The sequence below is a fragment of the Mustelus asterias genome, chromosome 27 (assembly GCF_964213995.1).
Source record: "Mustelus asterias chromosome 27, sMusAst1.hap1.1, whole genome shotgun sequence".
In the NCBI taxonomy this organism is placed as follows: domain Eukaryota; kingdom Metazoa; phylum Chordata; class Chondrichthyes; order Carcharhiniformes; family Triakidae; genus Mustelus; species Mustelus asterias.
In genome coordinates, this window is record NC_135827.1 from 36,247,387 (window position 1) to 36,266,341 (window position 18,955).

Sequence of the window (18,955 nt, forward strand, 5' to 3'; positions counted from 1 at the left end):
GCCGAATGGCCTACTTCTGCTCCTCCATCTTATGATGGAAGGGCAATCAAGCATTGTCCCACAAATAATTCAAAGTCTTAAATACCAGCATTAGTAGTGATATCCAAATGAATCTTCAAAAGTAACTTCCCCTGCCACTTGCTGTTCCTGGGGAATCGGAAAACAAGCCATAAACATCAGCTTAAAGAAACCACAGCTGTCACCGGCAGTGATCCACGCGTAGTGCATTGGCAAAGCAGCTCACCATGCCTCCCATTGGCTTGTGATCGGCTCATTATGCTGGCTGAAAACTTCATCTTGCTTAAGCATAGTTTCACCATCTCATCCTTAAAGAGAGATTCGCAAATTGTTGCAGAGATACATCCGGGAAGATGGGCACCAAGGAGAAAGATGGAGATATGAATCTGTGGCCAAAGTGACAAAGATATCATTGGGAGTGACTCAAGTCTGAAAAATGGCCTCGTTCCAGAAGGGGTGATGGGGGTCCTTAGCGGACAGTGTCTCGTCTGGTGAGGCACAACCTGATGATCATTTATCTAACATTCGATTTTAATCTGTCACTCCCCATTCCTTTCACCCTGAAGATGTGGGATCCTGCTGATTAGCTGTTACCTCGAGTGCTCTTCTCCAGTGACCCTCCTCCACACGCGAGCCCAGATTGTGAGCATGAGTAAGTTATTCGACACGGGGTGGCATCACAATCAAGTCAGATCCCACTGTCGCTTGACGCTCCAAAATGAGGGTGGCATGGTGGCTAGCACTGCTGCCTCACAGCGCCAGGGACCCAGGTTCAATTCCCACTTTGGATGACTCTCTGTGTGGAGTTTGCACGTTCTCCCTCTGGCTGCGTGGGTTTCCTCCGGGTGCTCCAGTTTCCTCCCACAGTCCAAAGATGGTAGGTGGATTGCTAAATTGCCTCTTAGTTCCAAAGATGTGTAGGTTAGGGGGATTAGCAGGGTAAATCGTAGAATCCCTACAGTGCGGAAGGCGGCCATTCGATCCATCGAGTCTGCACCGAACACAATCCCACCCACGCCCTATTCCCATAACCCCACATATTTACCCTGCTAACCCCCTGACACTAGGGTCAATTGAGCATGGCCAATCAACCTAACCTGCTCATCTTTGGACTATATGGGGTTATGGGAAAGGGCTTGTGTGGGATACTCTGCCAGAGAGTCGATGTAGACTCAATGGGCCGAATGGTCTCCTTCTGCACTGTAGGGATTCTATGATTCTAGATCTAGCCTCCACATAGCAGTTGAGAGCAGGGAGCCTGTGGGCCCAATTTTAGCACTCACTACTATCACCATCTGATTCATCTAAAGTCTGCAGCACTGCAAACTCAGACCAGAGTTACTTTGGCAAGCTCAGTCACAAATGTAATCGTGGGTGACTGAAGGACTGACACGAGACTCGTTTCAAACAAAATCTAGACAACAACTGACAAAAATTAACAGAGAAACCACTTTTTCTCAAAAAAAAAACCATGCAAAATTACCCCCACATGAAAAACTATTTGCAACCAAATCTAGCGATCAGTTGCTGCCAATTAATAACGAAGAACATTTCTGCGCAGTAATATCTAATTATAATGCCACAGAATTTCCTTCCCTCTCTAAACCCTGTGAGTATAGCAAGATGCGACGGGCAGAGGGATGTTTTATTGCACCCTCGATAATCGAGTAGATGGCAAGAGGCAGGCAGTGTTGTAACATTTTCTTCATTTCCATACATTTTCTTTTAAGCAGCTCTGGACTTTAAAACCGTCAGCGGTGACCTACACTCTTCACTGCATTCATATCAAGTTGCTCTCCTGGCTTTGCATAAATTGCCCTTTTCCCGATTCATCCTGTCAGTTCCTTTCTTCTGAGAGTTTGCCCTCTTTCCCACCCCCATTCACTCCTTTAAAGCTGGTCGGAGTCTATTTAAAAATGTGCTCATTGTAAACTTATCGAGGTCCCACGAAACCATTTTTGAGCAAAGTCTGAAGTTTTGATATTTATTTGCATTGATGTACCTGCGTCAGTGCATGAACAACTGATTTTTTTTCTGAATGCTTTTGCTATTGGTATGAACTTCATATGGTATACTATTCATAGAATTTTACAGGGGAGGTGGCCATTCAGCCCATTATGTCTGCACTAGCTCTCTGAAAGAATCATCCAAAACCAAGAGACATGGGGTGGTGTTCCACCATAAGCTATTAATAGGAAGAGGCCAGGACTTACCAGGCTGCCACAGCTCATTCGAAGAACTGTGCAGTTCATAGAATCCTATAGTGCAGAAGGAGGCCATTCAGCCCATCAAGTCTGCACTTACTACAATCCCACCCAGGCCCTATTCCCACAACCCCATATATTTACCCTGCTAATCCCCCTGACACCAGGGTCAATTTAGCATGACCAATCAACCTAACCCACATATCTTTTGGACTGTGGGCGGAAACCGGAGCACCCAGAGGAAACCCACGCAGACATGGGGAGAACGTGCAAACTCCACACAGACAGTGACCCGAGGCCGGAATCGAACCCGGGTCCCTAGCGTGAGAGACAGCAGTGCTAACCACTGTGCCACCGTGCCGCCCCATTACCCCCAGTCCTGTGTTCTTTCTCCTCATCTCTCGAATTCTTTTCCTCCAGATATACTTTTTTTAATTCCTTGCTGAAGGCTACTGTTTAAATGATAACCATCGCCCTATCAGGCAGCATTTTCCAAATCATAGAATCCCTACAGTGCAGAGGCAGGCCATTTGGCCCATCGAGTTTGCACCAACTCTCTGACAAAGCATCTTACAGAGGCCCTATCCCTGTAACCCTATGTATTTACACCACCCATCTTGCAATTAGTATGGCCAATCCAGCCAACCTGCACACCTTTGGACTGTGGGAGGAAACCCACACAGACACAGGGCGAACATGCAAACTGCACATAGACACGGGGAGATGAGGCAGCTCCACCAAAGAGACAGCAGAGGTATCATGGGCTTTTTCTGTGCTCTATCATTCTATGACTGTATGTAGTAGTTACTCATCTCATTTGTTGTTCATGGGATCTTGCTGTGGGGCAGTTGGCTGACAGATTTGTCTATATAACAGCGACTGCACTTCTCAAGTCATTCATTGGCTGTGAATGCTTTGGGGCACATTGCCTATAGGAGGGAATTCTTTTATTTTCCTCTCTGGACCATCTGGAATACACTTTCCTTTTTAATAGACGTCTGTTACCAGTCGTATGGAATGATTCCAGTGACATCCTCCCTCTGCCAGAGGGACAAGGTTTACTGTCTGAATGTGATCCAAAATAGGTTTCATTGTAACGTAACATTGGAACATTTTAGGAAGGGGAGAATATTTCCTCTTTTTATATAAAAAAAAGCAGCAAACAGCATTTAATTATTTATCTGCTGCCCCTATTATTTGGGAAAAGGGCTAAAACGAAGAACCTCTTTTTAAAAATAAGTACGGGTCCTGCATAATTTGTTGCTTGGCAATAGTCAGCCTCTAGCATGTTAATTATGTCAAACCCGCGCTTAATGAGTCCAACATTAAGTGCACAGCAAAGGGCCCCCTTCGACTGCCCAGAGATCTGCACCTGTGCCCCAAGCAATGCATTACCTGGAACAGCTGTCACCAGGCCCGCAGTGACAACCAGCAAGCAGTGACACAGGGCGCCTGCACAGATGACGGTTTATTGTGTGATTAGCAGCATAAATCATAGATCCATCAATACCAACGGCTCCTGGCTGGTCTGCAGAAGCAAATGCAGCTTGCCAGCAGTGAATGACAAACAGCAAACGGTCCAGGTTAAGTACAGGAGGGTTTTAAAACCAGACCTGAACAGCAGGGAGTTGGCGAGTTTCCCTCGGTTACCTTTGTTTCACAACATCTGATCAGATGTAAACATTCTAACATTATCCAAAATAGGACACCACAAATTGATTACCTCTTTTTACTTTAAACAAGGAAACTCGAGCCCAGTCCATCACGCGAATCAGTTTCCCATCCACCAACTCTGTCTACACTTCCCGCTGCCTCGGAAAAGCAGTCAGCATAATCAAGGACCCCACGCACCCCGGACATACTCTCGGGAGGCACGGTGGTTAGCACTGCTGCCTCACAGCGCCAGGGGCCCGGGTTTGATTCCCAGCCAGGGTCAGTGTGTGTAGAGTCTGCACATTCTCCATGTCTGCGTGGGTTTCCTCCGGGTGCTCCATTTTCCTCCCACACACACTGACTCTCACTGGGGTACGGGTTCCCCACACACTGACTCTCACTGGGGTACGGGTTCCCCACACACTGACTCTCACTGGGGTACGGGTTTCCCACACACACGGACTCTCACTGGGGTACGGGTTCCCCACACACACTGACTCTCACTGGGGTACGGGTTCCCCACACACACTGACTCTCACTGGGGTACGTGAATCATACCTGAAGTGAACCATATCATGGTTATTCTAGCCAAATTCAAGATGCAAACTTTATAATCAGGCGGGCTTCATAAAACACTTTGGAGTTTCTGACCTGAACCATAACAACCTCCATTCACTGCAGCAAGATGGGAAAATCCCAGCCATGGGCGAGGTTGGAGATTCTGGCCCTATGTCTACCCAATCAAACCCATTCAGACAGATGACCTTTCCACTTGCCAGAATCAGGAGCCACAAATAAAAGACTCATAAATCCAACAGAACATTCAGCAGAAAATTCTTTGTCTACAGAGATTTTAAGTTTATTTATTAGTGTCACAAGTAGGCTTACATTAACACTGCAATGAAGTTACTGTGAAAATCCCCCAGTTGCCACATTCTGGTGCATGTTTGGGTACACTAAGGAAGAATTTACCATGGCCAGTGCACCTAACCAGCACGTCTTTCGGACTGTGGGAGGAAACCGGAGCACCCGGAGGAAACCCACGCAGACACGGAGACTCCGCACAGACAGTGATGCAAGCTGGGAATCGAATCTGGGTCCCTGGAGCTGTGAGGCAGCAGTGCTAACCGCTGTGTCACCGTGCTGCCCTAATTGTAGCAGAGATGTTAGAATGTGGAACCCTGTGGAAGTCAAGGAGAAAAGCATGGCTGCATTTAAGTTAATCGAGATAAACAGACGAGGAGGGTTTTTTAAAAAAAGGGATAGAAGGATATTCTGATAGGTTTAGATGAAGAACAGTGGTGTAGATTCAGATGGAGTAGATCAATTCTATCAAGAGGCGGCTGGATATAGCACTTGGGGTGAACAGGATCACAGGTTATGGGGAGAAAGCAGGATTAGGCTATTGAGTTGGATGATCGTAACGAATGGTGGAGCAGGCTCGAAGGGCCAAATGGCCTCCTCCTGCTCCTATCTTCTAGGTTTCTATAAACACTGACATGGGGCAAATGGCCAGTTTCTATGCTTTAATTACTTTGTAAATATTTTATTCAGTTCCCCTCAGTAGCCAAGTACTTTTTGCGGGTTTAATTCGGTAATTATGGTATCTCGGACACCACATATTTCACCACACGCTGCAAATCATCAAAAGATTAGAAACCACCATGTGCAACAACTGGGATAGGACAGTTTTTCTCGCTCGCTCTCTCTACTGGGCAACCTATCCCCTCCCCGAGATCAGTGCGACTATTTTTTATTTTGATTTACCCATTTGCTGTACTCTGGTGATAAAACTACATTTTATCAGCTTCCGCCAGCTGTGATACACACACTCAGCTGTCCGAGGAGAAAAGACCACAATAAACAGCCAATCTGAAGGTACGCCGTGTGCTACTCCTGCCTGGCTGGATCTGGAGGGGGTGGGGGGGGGGGGGGGGGGGGCGGGGGGGGATGTGCAGGAAGGAATACATAAAACAACTTGCATTTTAACACAATCAAATGTCCCAAGGTGCTTCACAGGAGAGTTAAAGAAAATTTGACACCAAGTTAATCAGGAGTTATCAGGGCAGGTGACCGAAAGCTTTCTCAAACAGGTTGGTTTTAAGGGGCATCTTAAAAGGAGAGAGAGAGAGAGAGAGAGCTGGAGAGGCTTAGGGAGGGAACAAAGAACAATACAGCACAGGAATGCCAGAGATTAGAAGAATAGGAGCAGAATTAGGCCATTCAGCCCATCAAATCTTCTCCGTCATTCAAGGAGATCATGGCTGATCTGATAAAATCCTCAGTTCTACTTTCCCACCTTATCATTCAATTTCCTCACCAAGCTTAGTGTCCAGACAACTGAAGGCAAGGCTGCCAGTGGAGCAGTGATCAAAATCCAGGATGTGCAAGAGGACAGAATTGGAGAAGGGTAGAGATCCAATTGTTAGCACTGCTGCCTCACAGCGCCAGGGGATTGGGTTCTATTCCGGTCTTGGGTCACTGTCTGTGTGGAGTTTGCACGCTCTCCCCTGCGTGGGTTTCCTCCGGATGCTCCTGTTTCCTTCCACAGTCCAAAGATGTGCAGATTGGCCATGCTAAATTGCCCCTTAGTGTCTCAAGATGTGTAGGTTAGGTGGATTAGCCATGGTAAATGCGCTGGGTTTCGGGGATAGGGCAAGGGAGAGGGCCTGGGGAAGGTACTCGGTCAGAGAGTCAGTGCAGACTCGATGGGCTGAAAGGCCTCCTTCTGCACTGTAGGGATTTTGTGTCAAGAATTCTATATCTGAAGGCTGTGCGATGGAGGAGATGATAAATAGGGAGTAGGGACTCCATGGGAAGGATTTTGAATCATAAAATTATTGAATCCTGCAGTGCATAGAGGCCATTCAGCCCATTGAATCTGCACCGACCACAATCCCACCCAGATCCTATTCCCATGCATTTACCCTAGCTAATCCCCCTGACACTAAGGGACAATTTAGCATACCCAATCAACCTAACCCACACATCTTTGGACTGTGGAAGGAAACCAGAGCACCCGGAGGAAACCCACGCAGACACGGGGAGAACGTGCAAACTCCACACAGACAATAACCCAAGCTGGGAATCGAACCCGGAGCTGTGAGGCAGCAGTGCTAACCACTGTGCCACCCCACCACCCCAAGGATGAGGACTTTGAAATCAGAGTGCTACTTAACGGAAGCCGCTACAGCACAGCAAGCACGGGGATGATGGGTGAATGGGACCTGGTGTGACTGAGGCAGCAGAGTGGATGCACTTATATTTTTGCAGGATGAGAGGCCATCCAGGATTGCATTTGATTGGTCAAGTCGAGGAGGTAACAAATGAATGGATGAGGGTTAAACAGATGGGCTGAGGCAGAATTTGACAACGCTCGGAAGCTGGAAGTCAGGAGTTCTTGCTGATGGTACCGATATGTGTCCCAAAAGAACAAGACTGCGACCCAACGATGGGACAGACCACTATATTAATTAGATTTAAGCTCTCCACCAACTCCAGAATGTCCAAATTCCCGGCTTTATAATGCGTGCGGCAGTCAGTGATGATGATGCAATCACGTCCCCCAAATTAAAACCGCTTTTGATGGAGGAAGAGTTTAAAAAAACAGCACGAGAGCAAATTTAAAAGAAAGACACAGTCATTTGTTCCACATGGTTGGTTTTTGAGAGGGCCTCTCACTGTGCAGCTACTTGTCTGGTGTAATTGTAGTGTTGAAAGAAAATGGACAAAATGTTCAATAAAAGTTCATTACTTCACTGGAGAATGAGGTATTTACAACTCCTGAAGGGCACTGAGTTCTTAAGTGGTGCTCAACTCTTTTTAAGACACTAACTTCACTGGAGGGAATTGGTTTGCTTTCTAATGAAGGGGACATTGTCATTCTCCTCCGAGAACTGGTGTTCCTTCAGTTTTGGCCGCTTGGGTAACCCCGAATTTCACCAATATCCATACCTTCAGCTGCTTTGACCCCAAGCTTAAATTCCCTCCCCAAACCTCTCCAGCCGTTTCTCTCCTCCTACAAGACACTCTTTGAAACCTACCACGTAGGGCGAGGCGGGAAGACAGCATTGAGGTAAAGAGCTTGGAGTTGAATTTGGACATGGGCCGGGAGACAAAGGGGAAATGGAATCCCAATTTTGAGGTTCCAAGAGGGAAAATGATTTGAAATAGGAGAGTGCACCCATCGTTCACTCAATGCCCAAATATATAGGGAGGAGGCAACCTGTAATGGGAGACGTATTTAAAATGCAAGAGGAAACATCGAAAATAGGAGCAGGAGGCGGCCATTCGAGCCTGCTCCACCATTATGATCACACTGATCATCCAATAGCCCGATTCCACCTTCACTCTCTGTCATAGAATTCTTACAGTGCAGAAGGAGGCCACTTGGCCCATCGAGTCTGCACCGACCACAATTCCACCCAGGCCTTATTCCCGCAACACCGCATATCTACCCTGCTAATCCCCTACACTAGGGTCAATTTAGCATGGCCAATCAACCTAACCCGCACATCGTTAGTGGGAGGAAACCAGAGCATCCGGAGGAAGCCCACACAGACACGGGGACAATGTGCAAACTCCGCACAGGCAGTGACCCAAGCTGGGAATTGAACCCTGGCGCTGTGAGGCAGCAATGCTAATCACTGTGCCACCTATATTCTTTGATTCCCCTTCCCCTCAAGTGCTTTATCTAACTGCCTCTTGAAAACATACGATGTTTTGGCCTCAACTGCTTTCTGTGGTAGTGAATTCCATAGCCTGACCACTCTCTGGGTGAACAAATTTCTCCTCAACTCATTCCGAAATGACCTACTCTGTATCCTCAGACTGTGATTCCTGGTTCTGGACACCCCCACTATCAGGGACATCAAAGAACAAAGAACAAAGAACAATACAGCACAGGAACAGGCCCTTCGGCCCTCCAAGCCCGCGCCGCTCCCTGGTCCAGGATTGAATCCTGAATCCAGGATCCCCGCCCAATTTTCCAGCCTATCTACATCCCAATATCCTATCCACCGAGCTGTCCCTCACAGCTACGATGCTTTGTTCATCACAACCTATTAACTCACCCCCACCCCCCCATTCCAGACCATGTGATCTCCAGGGAGAGGCGAAAACCCAGAGTGAAAAACCCCAGGGCCAATATGGGGAAAAAAAAAATCTGGGAAATTCCTCTCCGACCCCCTGAGGCGATCGAAACGAGTCCAGGAGATCACAATGGCCCTGATCGGAAAATGCTTCCCAACCCGTCATTTCCACTTCCACGAACACCATATGAATTCCCTGCCCCCGAGACAGGTTCCCAACTATACGCAGTCTCGCTCTGTACTGGCACCAGCAAGATGATCATAGAATGAAGCCTTGAAACGAGAAACAAGGAACAATTAGCCCGCGCCGCTCCCTAGTCCAAACTAGACCACTCTTTTGTATCCCTCCATTCCCACTCCGTTCACATCCTTCTTACATCTACCCTGTCTAGTCCTGCTAGAATTTTATAGGTCTCTATGAGATTCCACCACATCCCCCCACCCCCATTCTTCTGAACACCAGCAAAGATAATCCTAACCAACTCAATCTCTCCTCATACATCAGTCCTCCCATGCCAGGAATAAGTCTGGTAAACCTTCGCTGCACTCCCTCTGGAGCAAGAGCACGATGACCTCTCTGCATCGATAAAATAGACAATGCCTGGATGTTGGAGATGAAGCTGGGTGGGGGTGGGTAGTTTATCAGACAACTCTCCTTTGGTGTATTGTGCAAGATATTATCAAAGATAAAAAGAAAAGCAGACAAGGTAAATGAAGCGATTGTTGGAAAGCTTGTACCTTCGACTATGAGTTACATATACTCGAGTTGCTGATGTAAAGAGCAACTTGAGGTAGGAGCCAGAATGATGTGTCTTAACTTCAGCATCCTCAGCATGTATAGGTCATGTGTTTTATATCCAATGAACATTTAAGTTGGTACGGCAACGTAATGGTTGCTTTAATGTCCAATCCATCTGGAATATTCTATCCAGATATAATGAATAATAGAGGGGAGATCCTGGGGGGGGGGGGTGAATTGCTGCAGTAAGCTTGTTCTCACAGAGGTTTTTTTTTGTGGGGAGTGGGGATCGTCGAGGGTCCATACATCAGTCGGTTGATGATAGAGAACAAGTACGATACATTTGATGCAAAGTGAACCAGGTTGGAAGCTCCCCAGCCTCACTCAGCCTGTCCTCATCCTCCGGAGAATGGTGTGCTGTACCTCACCCTGAAGAGGAACTCTCCCCACATCCAAAGGACAAAAGCTCTTCGAGGGCAAAAACACAGACAGGCAGACAGAGAGACTGTAGAATGATTGGATGGTCCGCCACACTCTGTACGAATAGTTCTGTCCAGGGGTTAAGTGTGAATTAGCCGAAATTGCATTAATTGTTTTTATTTTAACTGAAACATTAAATTTCTATCGAGTTAATTGCCACTTTAATCGCAATCAGCATTTCAGATGGGACTTGGTTTGGTGTTTAGATGTTGGTTTGTTTCATTGCTTTCAAGCAGAACGCATGCAAAATAACATGAAGTCTTGTATCACATCATCCATCCATTGTATGTTACTTACTCGATGTACAATCTTGCAATACACAATAGAAATTAAATTATTTGATGCTGAATGGGCTCCTGGTCTAGACTGAACCCAAGGTTCTTGTTAAAGAAACATGGTTACAAGTGCCTTCTCTCTTTGGTAATCATCAGATAATCTATCAAAGACAGCAGAGGTCTAACATTAATTTATTTGAAACAGCGTCACTGCTATAATATAGGAAATGCAGCAGCCAATTTAAGCACAGCAAGGCGATAAATGATTAGATCATTTGTTCTTAAGCATTGGCTGAGAGCTAAATAGTGCCTGGATAGACCTAGCTCCATCTGCTGCTCTTAATACTAAGATAATACTAATTAAAAACTATCAAGGGATCTTTTCAAACTCGTCTGAACTAAACCTTAATTTTACGGTCTCATCTGAAAGGTGGAACCCGCAACACTTCCTCACCACTCTTCTGGGAATGTCGACTGAGATTGTGTGCTCATGGCTCTGCAGTCAGATTTGAACCCACGACGTTTGGACTCAAGAGGTGCGTATAGCACCTGCTGAGTCACAGCTGACACAGAGATCAAAACGACTCCGAACAATACCAAAAATAACCTGGGTGTAAGAAATCCGAAATCAAAACAAAAAATGCAAGAAACACTCAACAGGTCAGGCAGTGCCAGTGGAGAGAGAAACCTGAAATAAGAGATGTGTATTTTAAGACTACAGAAGATGCAAGTCACTTTGAGAGCGAAAAGCTTATTTTGCAGTTTAACATTTTAGCATAGAATACATTTCTTGCATAAACACGGTTCTTGGATAAACTTGGGGGGCGGCACAGTGGTTAGCACTGCTGCCTCACAGCACCAGGAGCCAGTGTTCAATTCTGGCCTCGGGTGACTGTGTGGAATCTGCACGTTCTCCCAGTGTCTGTTGGGTTTCCTCCGGGTGCTCCAGTTTCCTCCCACAGTCCAAAGATGTGCAGGCTAGTTGGATTGGCCATGCTAAATTGCCTGTTAGTGTCAGGGGGACTAGCAGGGTAAATACGTGGGGTTACGGGGATAGGGCCCGGGTGGGATTGTTGTCTGTGCAGGTTCAATGGGCCAAATGGCCTCCTTCTGTACAGTAGACATTCTATGATCCTAGTTAATGGTTGGCATTCTTTGGAATGCCTCACTTGATCGGTAATCTCTCACATGTTAACCTCTGGCTTTGTGTTCGGGCGGCATAGTGGCACAGTGGTTAGCAGTGCTGCCTCACAGCTCCAGGGACCCAAGTTCGGTTCCCGGCTTGGGTCACTGTCTGTGTGGAGTTTTCACGTTCCTCCCATGTCTGCGTGGGTCTCCTCCGGGTGCTCGGGTTTCCTCCCACAGTCCAAAAGACGTGCAGGTTAGGTGCATTGGCCATGCTAAATTCTCCCTCAGTGTACCCGAACAGGCGCCGGAGTGTGGCGACTGGGGGATTTTCACAGTAACTTCATTGCAGTGTTAATGTAAGCTGACTTGTGATACAAATAAATAAATAAACTTCAAAAAATTTCTCTTCCTTGATGGTGTCCACTTTGGCAAACCCCGCTCCTTCAGCGAAGGATCCTTGGTTAAAAGGATTTAACAGGAATTGGCCACCTTATTCTGACCCTGTGGAAGAAGAGGCAACAAGTGTGCCACGTGTTTGAGCTCCATACCTGTGTGAGACCTGAGGTGGCGTTTCAGTGCTGTGTGACTTGGGAAAGTTCGGTCACATTCGCTGCAGATGTAAGTGCGGACTCCAGCGTGCACCTCCATGTGCTGCTGCAACGCGATCTGTGTCTGGAACCGTTTCCCACAGAGTAAGCAGAAAACTGCCATGTCAGTACCTGTCGAGCAATAAAGAGAGAGAGGCTTTGATTAAAATAATAAAGACAATGGGTCCAATTTCACTGGTTAATTGCACTGAGTTGCCATTAATTATGCTCAAACTAGCCATGAAGTTCCGGGGATGAGGTGAAGTACTCACGAGTTATGAGTTTTCAGAACATGCTGGCCAATTTACATTGCACCCCCAATTGTCCCCTGCAAACAACTCCCCCCCACCCCCCCCCCCCCCCCCCCGCCGAGGCTTCCCATGGTTTTAAGAACTTGTTTAATTTGCACGTTAAACGCCCATTAAACTTGCTGCAGAAAAGTTACATCTGGTGGCTTAGATCATTAGGCAGCGGGAGAAAGGACTTGCATTTATATGGCGCCTTTTACAGGATGTCCGAAAATGCTGAAGAACCTTTGAAATCTGGCCGCTGTTGGAATGAGAGACAGGGGTTTATGACGACCAAAAAATGCAAGTCACCTTTACCGAGCTGAGTTCTCGAACAACAATTTAACCATTTAACCAATACAGCTCTTTGGAAAATTATCGGTTACCATGAAAATGTACATTATTGATTCCCACTGAAAAATTATTGGAATTGTTTTACTGAAAGATACAACAGGCTATTTCAGCTTTTGTATTTTGTAAAATTATAGTTCCTCTTCCTCCGAAAGTGCATATGGATTAGGAGCGGGAGTAGGAGTAGGCCATTCTGCCCATCCTCCACCTTTCCATACGATCACGACTGATCTAATTGTAAGCTCAACCACACATTTATGCCGACTCCGATAACCTTTGAGGCACGGTGGCAGTGGTCAGCACTGCTGCCTCACAGCACCAGGGACCCGGGTTCGATTTCCAGTTTGGGTCAGTATGTGGAGTCTACACGTTCTCCCCATGTCTGCGTGGGTTGCCTCCAGGTGCTCCGGTTTCCTTCCACAATCGGAAGAGGTGCTGGATAGGTGGATTGGCCATGCTAAATTCTCCCTCAATTTACACGAACAGGCGCTGGAGTGTGGCGACTAGGGGATTTTCACAGTAACTTCACTGCAGTGTTAATGTAAGCCTACTTGTGACAATAAACTTATTTTCTAGAAGGGTCGCTTCTTGGCACATACTGCCGTCATTTACATTGGGGTCTAGCAAATCTCTACATTGATTAAATTTGTCACATGTATTAGGATACAGTGAAAAGCATTGTTTCTTGTGCGCTATACAGACAAAGCACACCACTCATGAAATACAAAGGGGAAAAGGATAGGGTGCAGAATATAGTGTTGCAGCCACAGGTGGGGAGGAGAGAAAGATCGGCTTAACATTTGATAGGACTTTTCAAAAGTCTGATGGCAGCAGGGAAGAACCTGTTCTCGAGTCGGTTGGTACATGACCTCAGACTTGTGTATCTTTTTCCTGATGGACGAAGGTGGAAGAGCGTATATGCAGGGCGCATGGGGTCCTTGATTATGTTGGCTGCTTTCCCGAGGCATTGGACACTGGACCTCCTGGCATTATTATCTGGGAAATATGAGAATTTTTATCCCACTGTAAGTTTAACACAGTCTTCCAATGGAATCAGAATGCCTAGTTTTCTGTAAACAGCACTGTCAACCCACACTGTGTTTCATTAATGCTGAGTGTTTGGAAGGTTGCTTCAATGTTGGAGTGAAAGATTTGTTTTAAAAGGAGGGGTTTTCTTCCATCTTTAAAAAGATTCGATCAGGATTAAATCGAATCCTTTCATAAGCAATTCTTTCTATTATAGCCCATTGGATGGGTCAAAGATCACACCGCTGCTCATTGAGAAACAGTGGGAAACTTTACAATGCTGCCTCTCCCTCTGTTTCCCAGGAAAGTCCCATATTTTCGACACACTCGAAACATTCATATCTCACCGGGGAAGGGGGTCGAGAGGTTAAACTCTGCACTAAACTCCCAACGTGCAAAAAAGGAAAACATTTTTTTTCTTGTCCGTATTTCAGAATCAGCCGTTGATGTTTCAAAGGCCTGCCCGCGAGATTTTAAACGCCACCGTCAACACCTACGCTGTGGCTTCAGGCAACCAACCGCGGTTTCACTTTGCAAAGTGCTCATTTTTCCATTCGATGAATCAGGCCTCAATTAAGATATCCCCTCAAACAAGCGGCCTGAAGAACAAAATGACACCTTAATAGTTACAGCACAGATGGAGGCCATTCGACTCCTTGTGTTGGCTTTCTAAGAGAGTTACCCAGCTAGTCCCATTCCTCTGCCTTTCCCTCTATAGTCCAGCAAACCTTTTCTCTTCAGATAATTATCCCACTCCCTTTCGAAAGGCGTCATTTATGTAGAAAAGCCAAAGAATAATCCTAAAGATTTGATTTATTATTGTCACATGTATTGTGATACAGTGAAAAGCATAGTTTCTTGCATAGATAAAGCATACTGTATAGAGTACATAGGGGGGAAGGAAAGGAGCGGGTGCAGAATATAGTGTAAAAGAGTTAGAGTACAGTTTTAAAAGTATAGAACCAGAGCAAAAGATAGAATTAGAGGGTATGTTGCGGACAGCTCGCAAGAAGCCGCCACGCTTTAGCGCCATCTTAAAGTCAATTTATTAGTCACAAGTAAGGCTTACATTAACACTACAATGAAATTACTGTGAAATTTGCCACACTCTGGCGCCCCTTTGGGTCAATGCACCTAACCAGCACGTCTTTCAGATTGTCAGAGGAAACCGGAGCACCCGGAGGAAACCCACGCAGACACGGGGAGAACGTGCAAACTCCACACAGGCAGTGACCCAAGCTGGGAATTGAACCCGGGTCCCTGGTGCTGTGAGGCAGCAGTGCTAACCACTGTGCCACCGCGCTGCCCCTTGAATCAAGATCTTGAATTTGCTATGGCCTTGCTTTCGCTTGTGGCCCCCAAGGCGTTTGATGTGTGCAGACAAACCCGTACCATTTCCTGAGCCTCTTTGGAACATGAGTGCGCTGTGTCCTTTGCTCTACAGGGATATTCGATCATGCGCAAAACAATAATAAAATAGCAAGGTTGCAAGAAGAGTGAAGACATTCTGTGGTTCATTAAATCTTCCAAAGTTGATGCCAGGGACTAAGTAAGGACTCATTAAGACGACAGGGTGACTATGCTACAGAGTTACTGAGCCATTATAGTGACTCGGCCATAAGCTCTGCTAGAATTCCAACCAAGTCTTTGTGTTTTCCAGTGAATACATGGACTCTCATGAGGCATCTAACCCCCCCCCCCATACAAAAGAAACCAATCGCACGTAGTAATCCCACGAGGTATGTGGCCCTCTTGTCCATAACTTTCAAAATGACAGCAGGACCAGGTGAAAGGTCAGGAGAGCGGGGCCCTAAGCACCTCAGCCAGCTGCAGCTGTGCGGCCTACAACATGAGGCTGCCAACCCAGTATAAATCCGCAGTAAGCAGCCCCCATGGCCGGGGAGTGGGGGTGGTGGGGGGGGGGGGGGGGGGGTGGCAGGGGGACAATAGCGTCTAGCAGGGGTGTGAGGAGAACAAAGCTTCAAGACCAAGGCCTGGGGCCGTGACAAATCCTCCCGACAACTGCTGGACTCTCATTTGTGAAACTAATTGGCCTCAGCTACCGGGCTAGCCAAGCTACAGTGCAGACAAGCATCGGTGATTTCACTGCTCCTGCCCATAGGTTCAAAACAAATCTCCCACAATGTAACATTCCACAAATCTATAGCTGTCTCAATGGCTCGAGCCAGGCCATAACAGTATTTAAACCCGGGCATGGTACAAATGATCTTAGTCTAGCCAGGATGCACATATAATTTGCCAAAAGGTGCAACTCTAATTTAAGGGTTCATTAAATAAAGAGATGGGGTGATTTGGTAACCTCATGAAAAGCCACCAAGTGCTTATTATCAAATTTAATGGCAGTGGCTTTAGCCTTTGTCCGTGGTACAGTACAGGAAGGACCCCTCGGAGATCCCCTCTCTCTAATGTGATGGTTACCATGGAAATGAATGATGGCTGCTTTAAGGTGCCCCCTTCCCCATCCTGAGGTAATTGCCAACAATAAAAACCCACTCCTGATTCTGAATAATTTGCAGTCAACTTTTAGACGAGAGAATCCCTCTCAGGCTTTGTGTAGCCGCCATATAATTACTGTAGGTGGGTCCATTCTCAACTTTCTGTAGATTTTCCTCTCCTCTACCCCATAACTGTAATAATTCTGAACATGTCCCCCTGAGACCCACATTCACTCAAGTAAAAACGTTCGGAAGAGCCATCAGGAAAGACTGAACTGAATGGGGCTCTTTTTCACTAGAAAAGAGAAGATTGAGTGATTGGCATAACAGAGGCCTTTAAAATGATGAATAAAATAGACTGTGAGACAATGCTTTTACCCGCAGCGGTGGTGGGGAGAGAGTGAGTGTCCAAAACCAGGAGTCATAAATATAAGTTGGTCGTTAATAAAATCCAATCAGGAATTCAAGAAAAACTTCGTCAAGTCACACGGATGAGAATGTGGTAATGGTTACTCACATAGGAGTGTGCGAAATGAATGCCACAGATACATTTAAGGGGAACTCAGTTGAATGAAAGGAAGAAAAGATATGTTGACAGGGTTGTAGGAAGTTTGGGTAGGGTGTAAACACTGGCACCAACTGTCAACCGGGGTGAAATGTCCAAAAGCAATTTTTTTCCCCCTTGTATCAAATGACCTCATTTGCTATTGTATATTCTATGAATATAAAGGTGTGTGAGTTAGGTGGATTGGCCATGCTAAATTGACTCTAGTGTCAGGGGCATTAGCAGGGTAAATGTGTAGGGTTACGGGGATAGGGCCTGGAAGGGGTGGTTGTCTGTACAAACTCAAATGGGCTGAATGGTCTTCTTCTATACTGTAGAGATTCTATGATCAACAAATGTTGGTCTTAGGGTGATGTGTTCAGAATTATTACAGTTTTTTTAAAGTTTATTTATTAGTGTCCGAAGTAGGTTTACATTAACACTGAAGTTAGTGTGAAAATCCCCCAGTCGCCACACTCTGGCGCCTGTTCGGGTACACTGAGGGAGAATTTAGCATGGCCAATGCACCTAACCAGCACATCTTTCAGACTGTGGGAGGAAACCGGAGCACCCAGAGGAAACCCACACAGACTCGGGGAGAACGTGCTGACTCCGCACAGTGACCCAAACCAGGAATCGAACCCGGGTTCCTGGCGCTGTGTGGCAGCAGTGCTAACCTGTGTGCCACAGTAATGGGGTAGAGGAGAGAAAATCTGTTGAAAGTTGAGAATGGACCCACCTACAGTAATTATATGACGGCTACACAAGGCCTGAAAGGTGATTTTCTCGTCTTAAAGTTGACTGCAAATTATTCAGAACCAGGAGTGGGTTTTTATTGTTGACAATTACCTCAAGATGGGGAAGGGGGCACCTTAAAGCAGCCATCATTCATTTCCATGGTAACCATCACAATAGAGAGAAGGGATCTCCGAGGCATCCTTCCTGTACTGTACCACAGACATAGGCTAAAGCCACTGTCATTAAATTTGAAGAGTCTGGCGAGGCAAACTAAAATCCAAAAAAGATCCAGCCACATAGATAGAGACCAGGATAAGGGGTCAGAGAGGTCAAGCTTGTGGAATTGAAGTCTTTACAACAATGAGGGGGGTTTAAGAATAGTTCCATTACAGTGTGATCTTCCTGCTTACAGCTCAAGGCAGTGAACAATTAAGGCTTTCACAAGTAGAATGAATGCATCGGTATTTATTTTTGACAATTTAGCTTGCAGAAAATAACACTCTGACCCCCCAACCCAAAAAAATCAGCATCGCCTTTCAATTGAGAAACTCTTTTAACTCCTGCTTTAGAAGCATCATTCGACCCAGTAGAGGGTTTCTTCAATGGTAACTGTGCCTTCTCCAGTGCACTCACTGGAAGCATGCTGGTTTAATGTGGGCACTGTCCATGGTACAGTGTGTTTCCTCAAGTGCCTGGCTGGCTGTCTTACGTAGATTCGGTGTGCATTTTAAAGCTGGTTCACTGAGTCAGTGCGTTCAGCTCGGGAAAAGGTGGGAAGATGGAGATTGAAACTGGACTGCTGAGTGCTTCTCCACACGGCAATAGATTAATTCACCTCTTAACGTGGGCCAATCTATCCGTATCGGCAACACTCCCAATTTTAATCTCTGCTCTGTGCTGAGTTAGTCTTTTTATTCATGTGTCACAAGTAGGCTGACATTAACACTGCAATGAAGTTACTGTGAAAATCCCCTAGTCGCCACACTCCGGCGCCTGTCCGGGTACACTGAGGGAGAATTTACCATGGCCAATGCACCCAACCAGCACGTCTTTCGTGGGAGGGAACTGGAGCACCCGGAGGAAACTCACGCAAACACAAGGAGAATGTACAAGCTCCACACAGTTGGTGACCCAAGATGGGAGTCGAACCTAGGTCCCTGGCGCTGTGAGGCAGCAGTGCTACCCACTGTGCTGCCCCTATCTTTGGCACATTCTAATTTTCTTCTATTAGTAAACTTGCTGGGCCAGTAGAAAGAGCAAAATACATGAAGCGACTGGAATATTTTGCCCCGAATCGCTGTTGGAAAGTGAACGGGCACTCATGTCAAATTACATCAGGATTGCATTCTGCAGTTAAAAAGAAAAACAGAAAATGCAGA

General features: G+C 46.3%; 1 protein-coding gene across 3 annotated transcripts in view; it reads right to left on the reverse strand.

Annotated features, from left to right (window-relative positions):
* Positions 1–18,955, reverse strand: part of zbtb16a (zinc finger and BTB domain containing 16a) — a 249,362-nt gene that overhangs the window by 14,359 nt on the left and 216,048 nt on the right. For 2 of the 3 annotated variants that reach the window (XM_078199028.1, XM_078199027.1), the window contains exon 5: positions 12,136–12,302. In XM_078199028.1, the coding sequence (XP_078055154.1) occupies positions 12,136–12,302 (167 nt within the window). Of the gene's footprint in view, positions 1–12,135; positions 12,307–18,955 lie in introns of all 3 variants that reach the window. The other variant, XM_078199026.1, reaches the window with a different exon arrangement.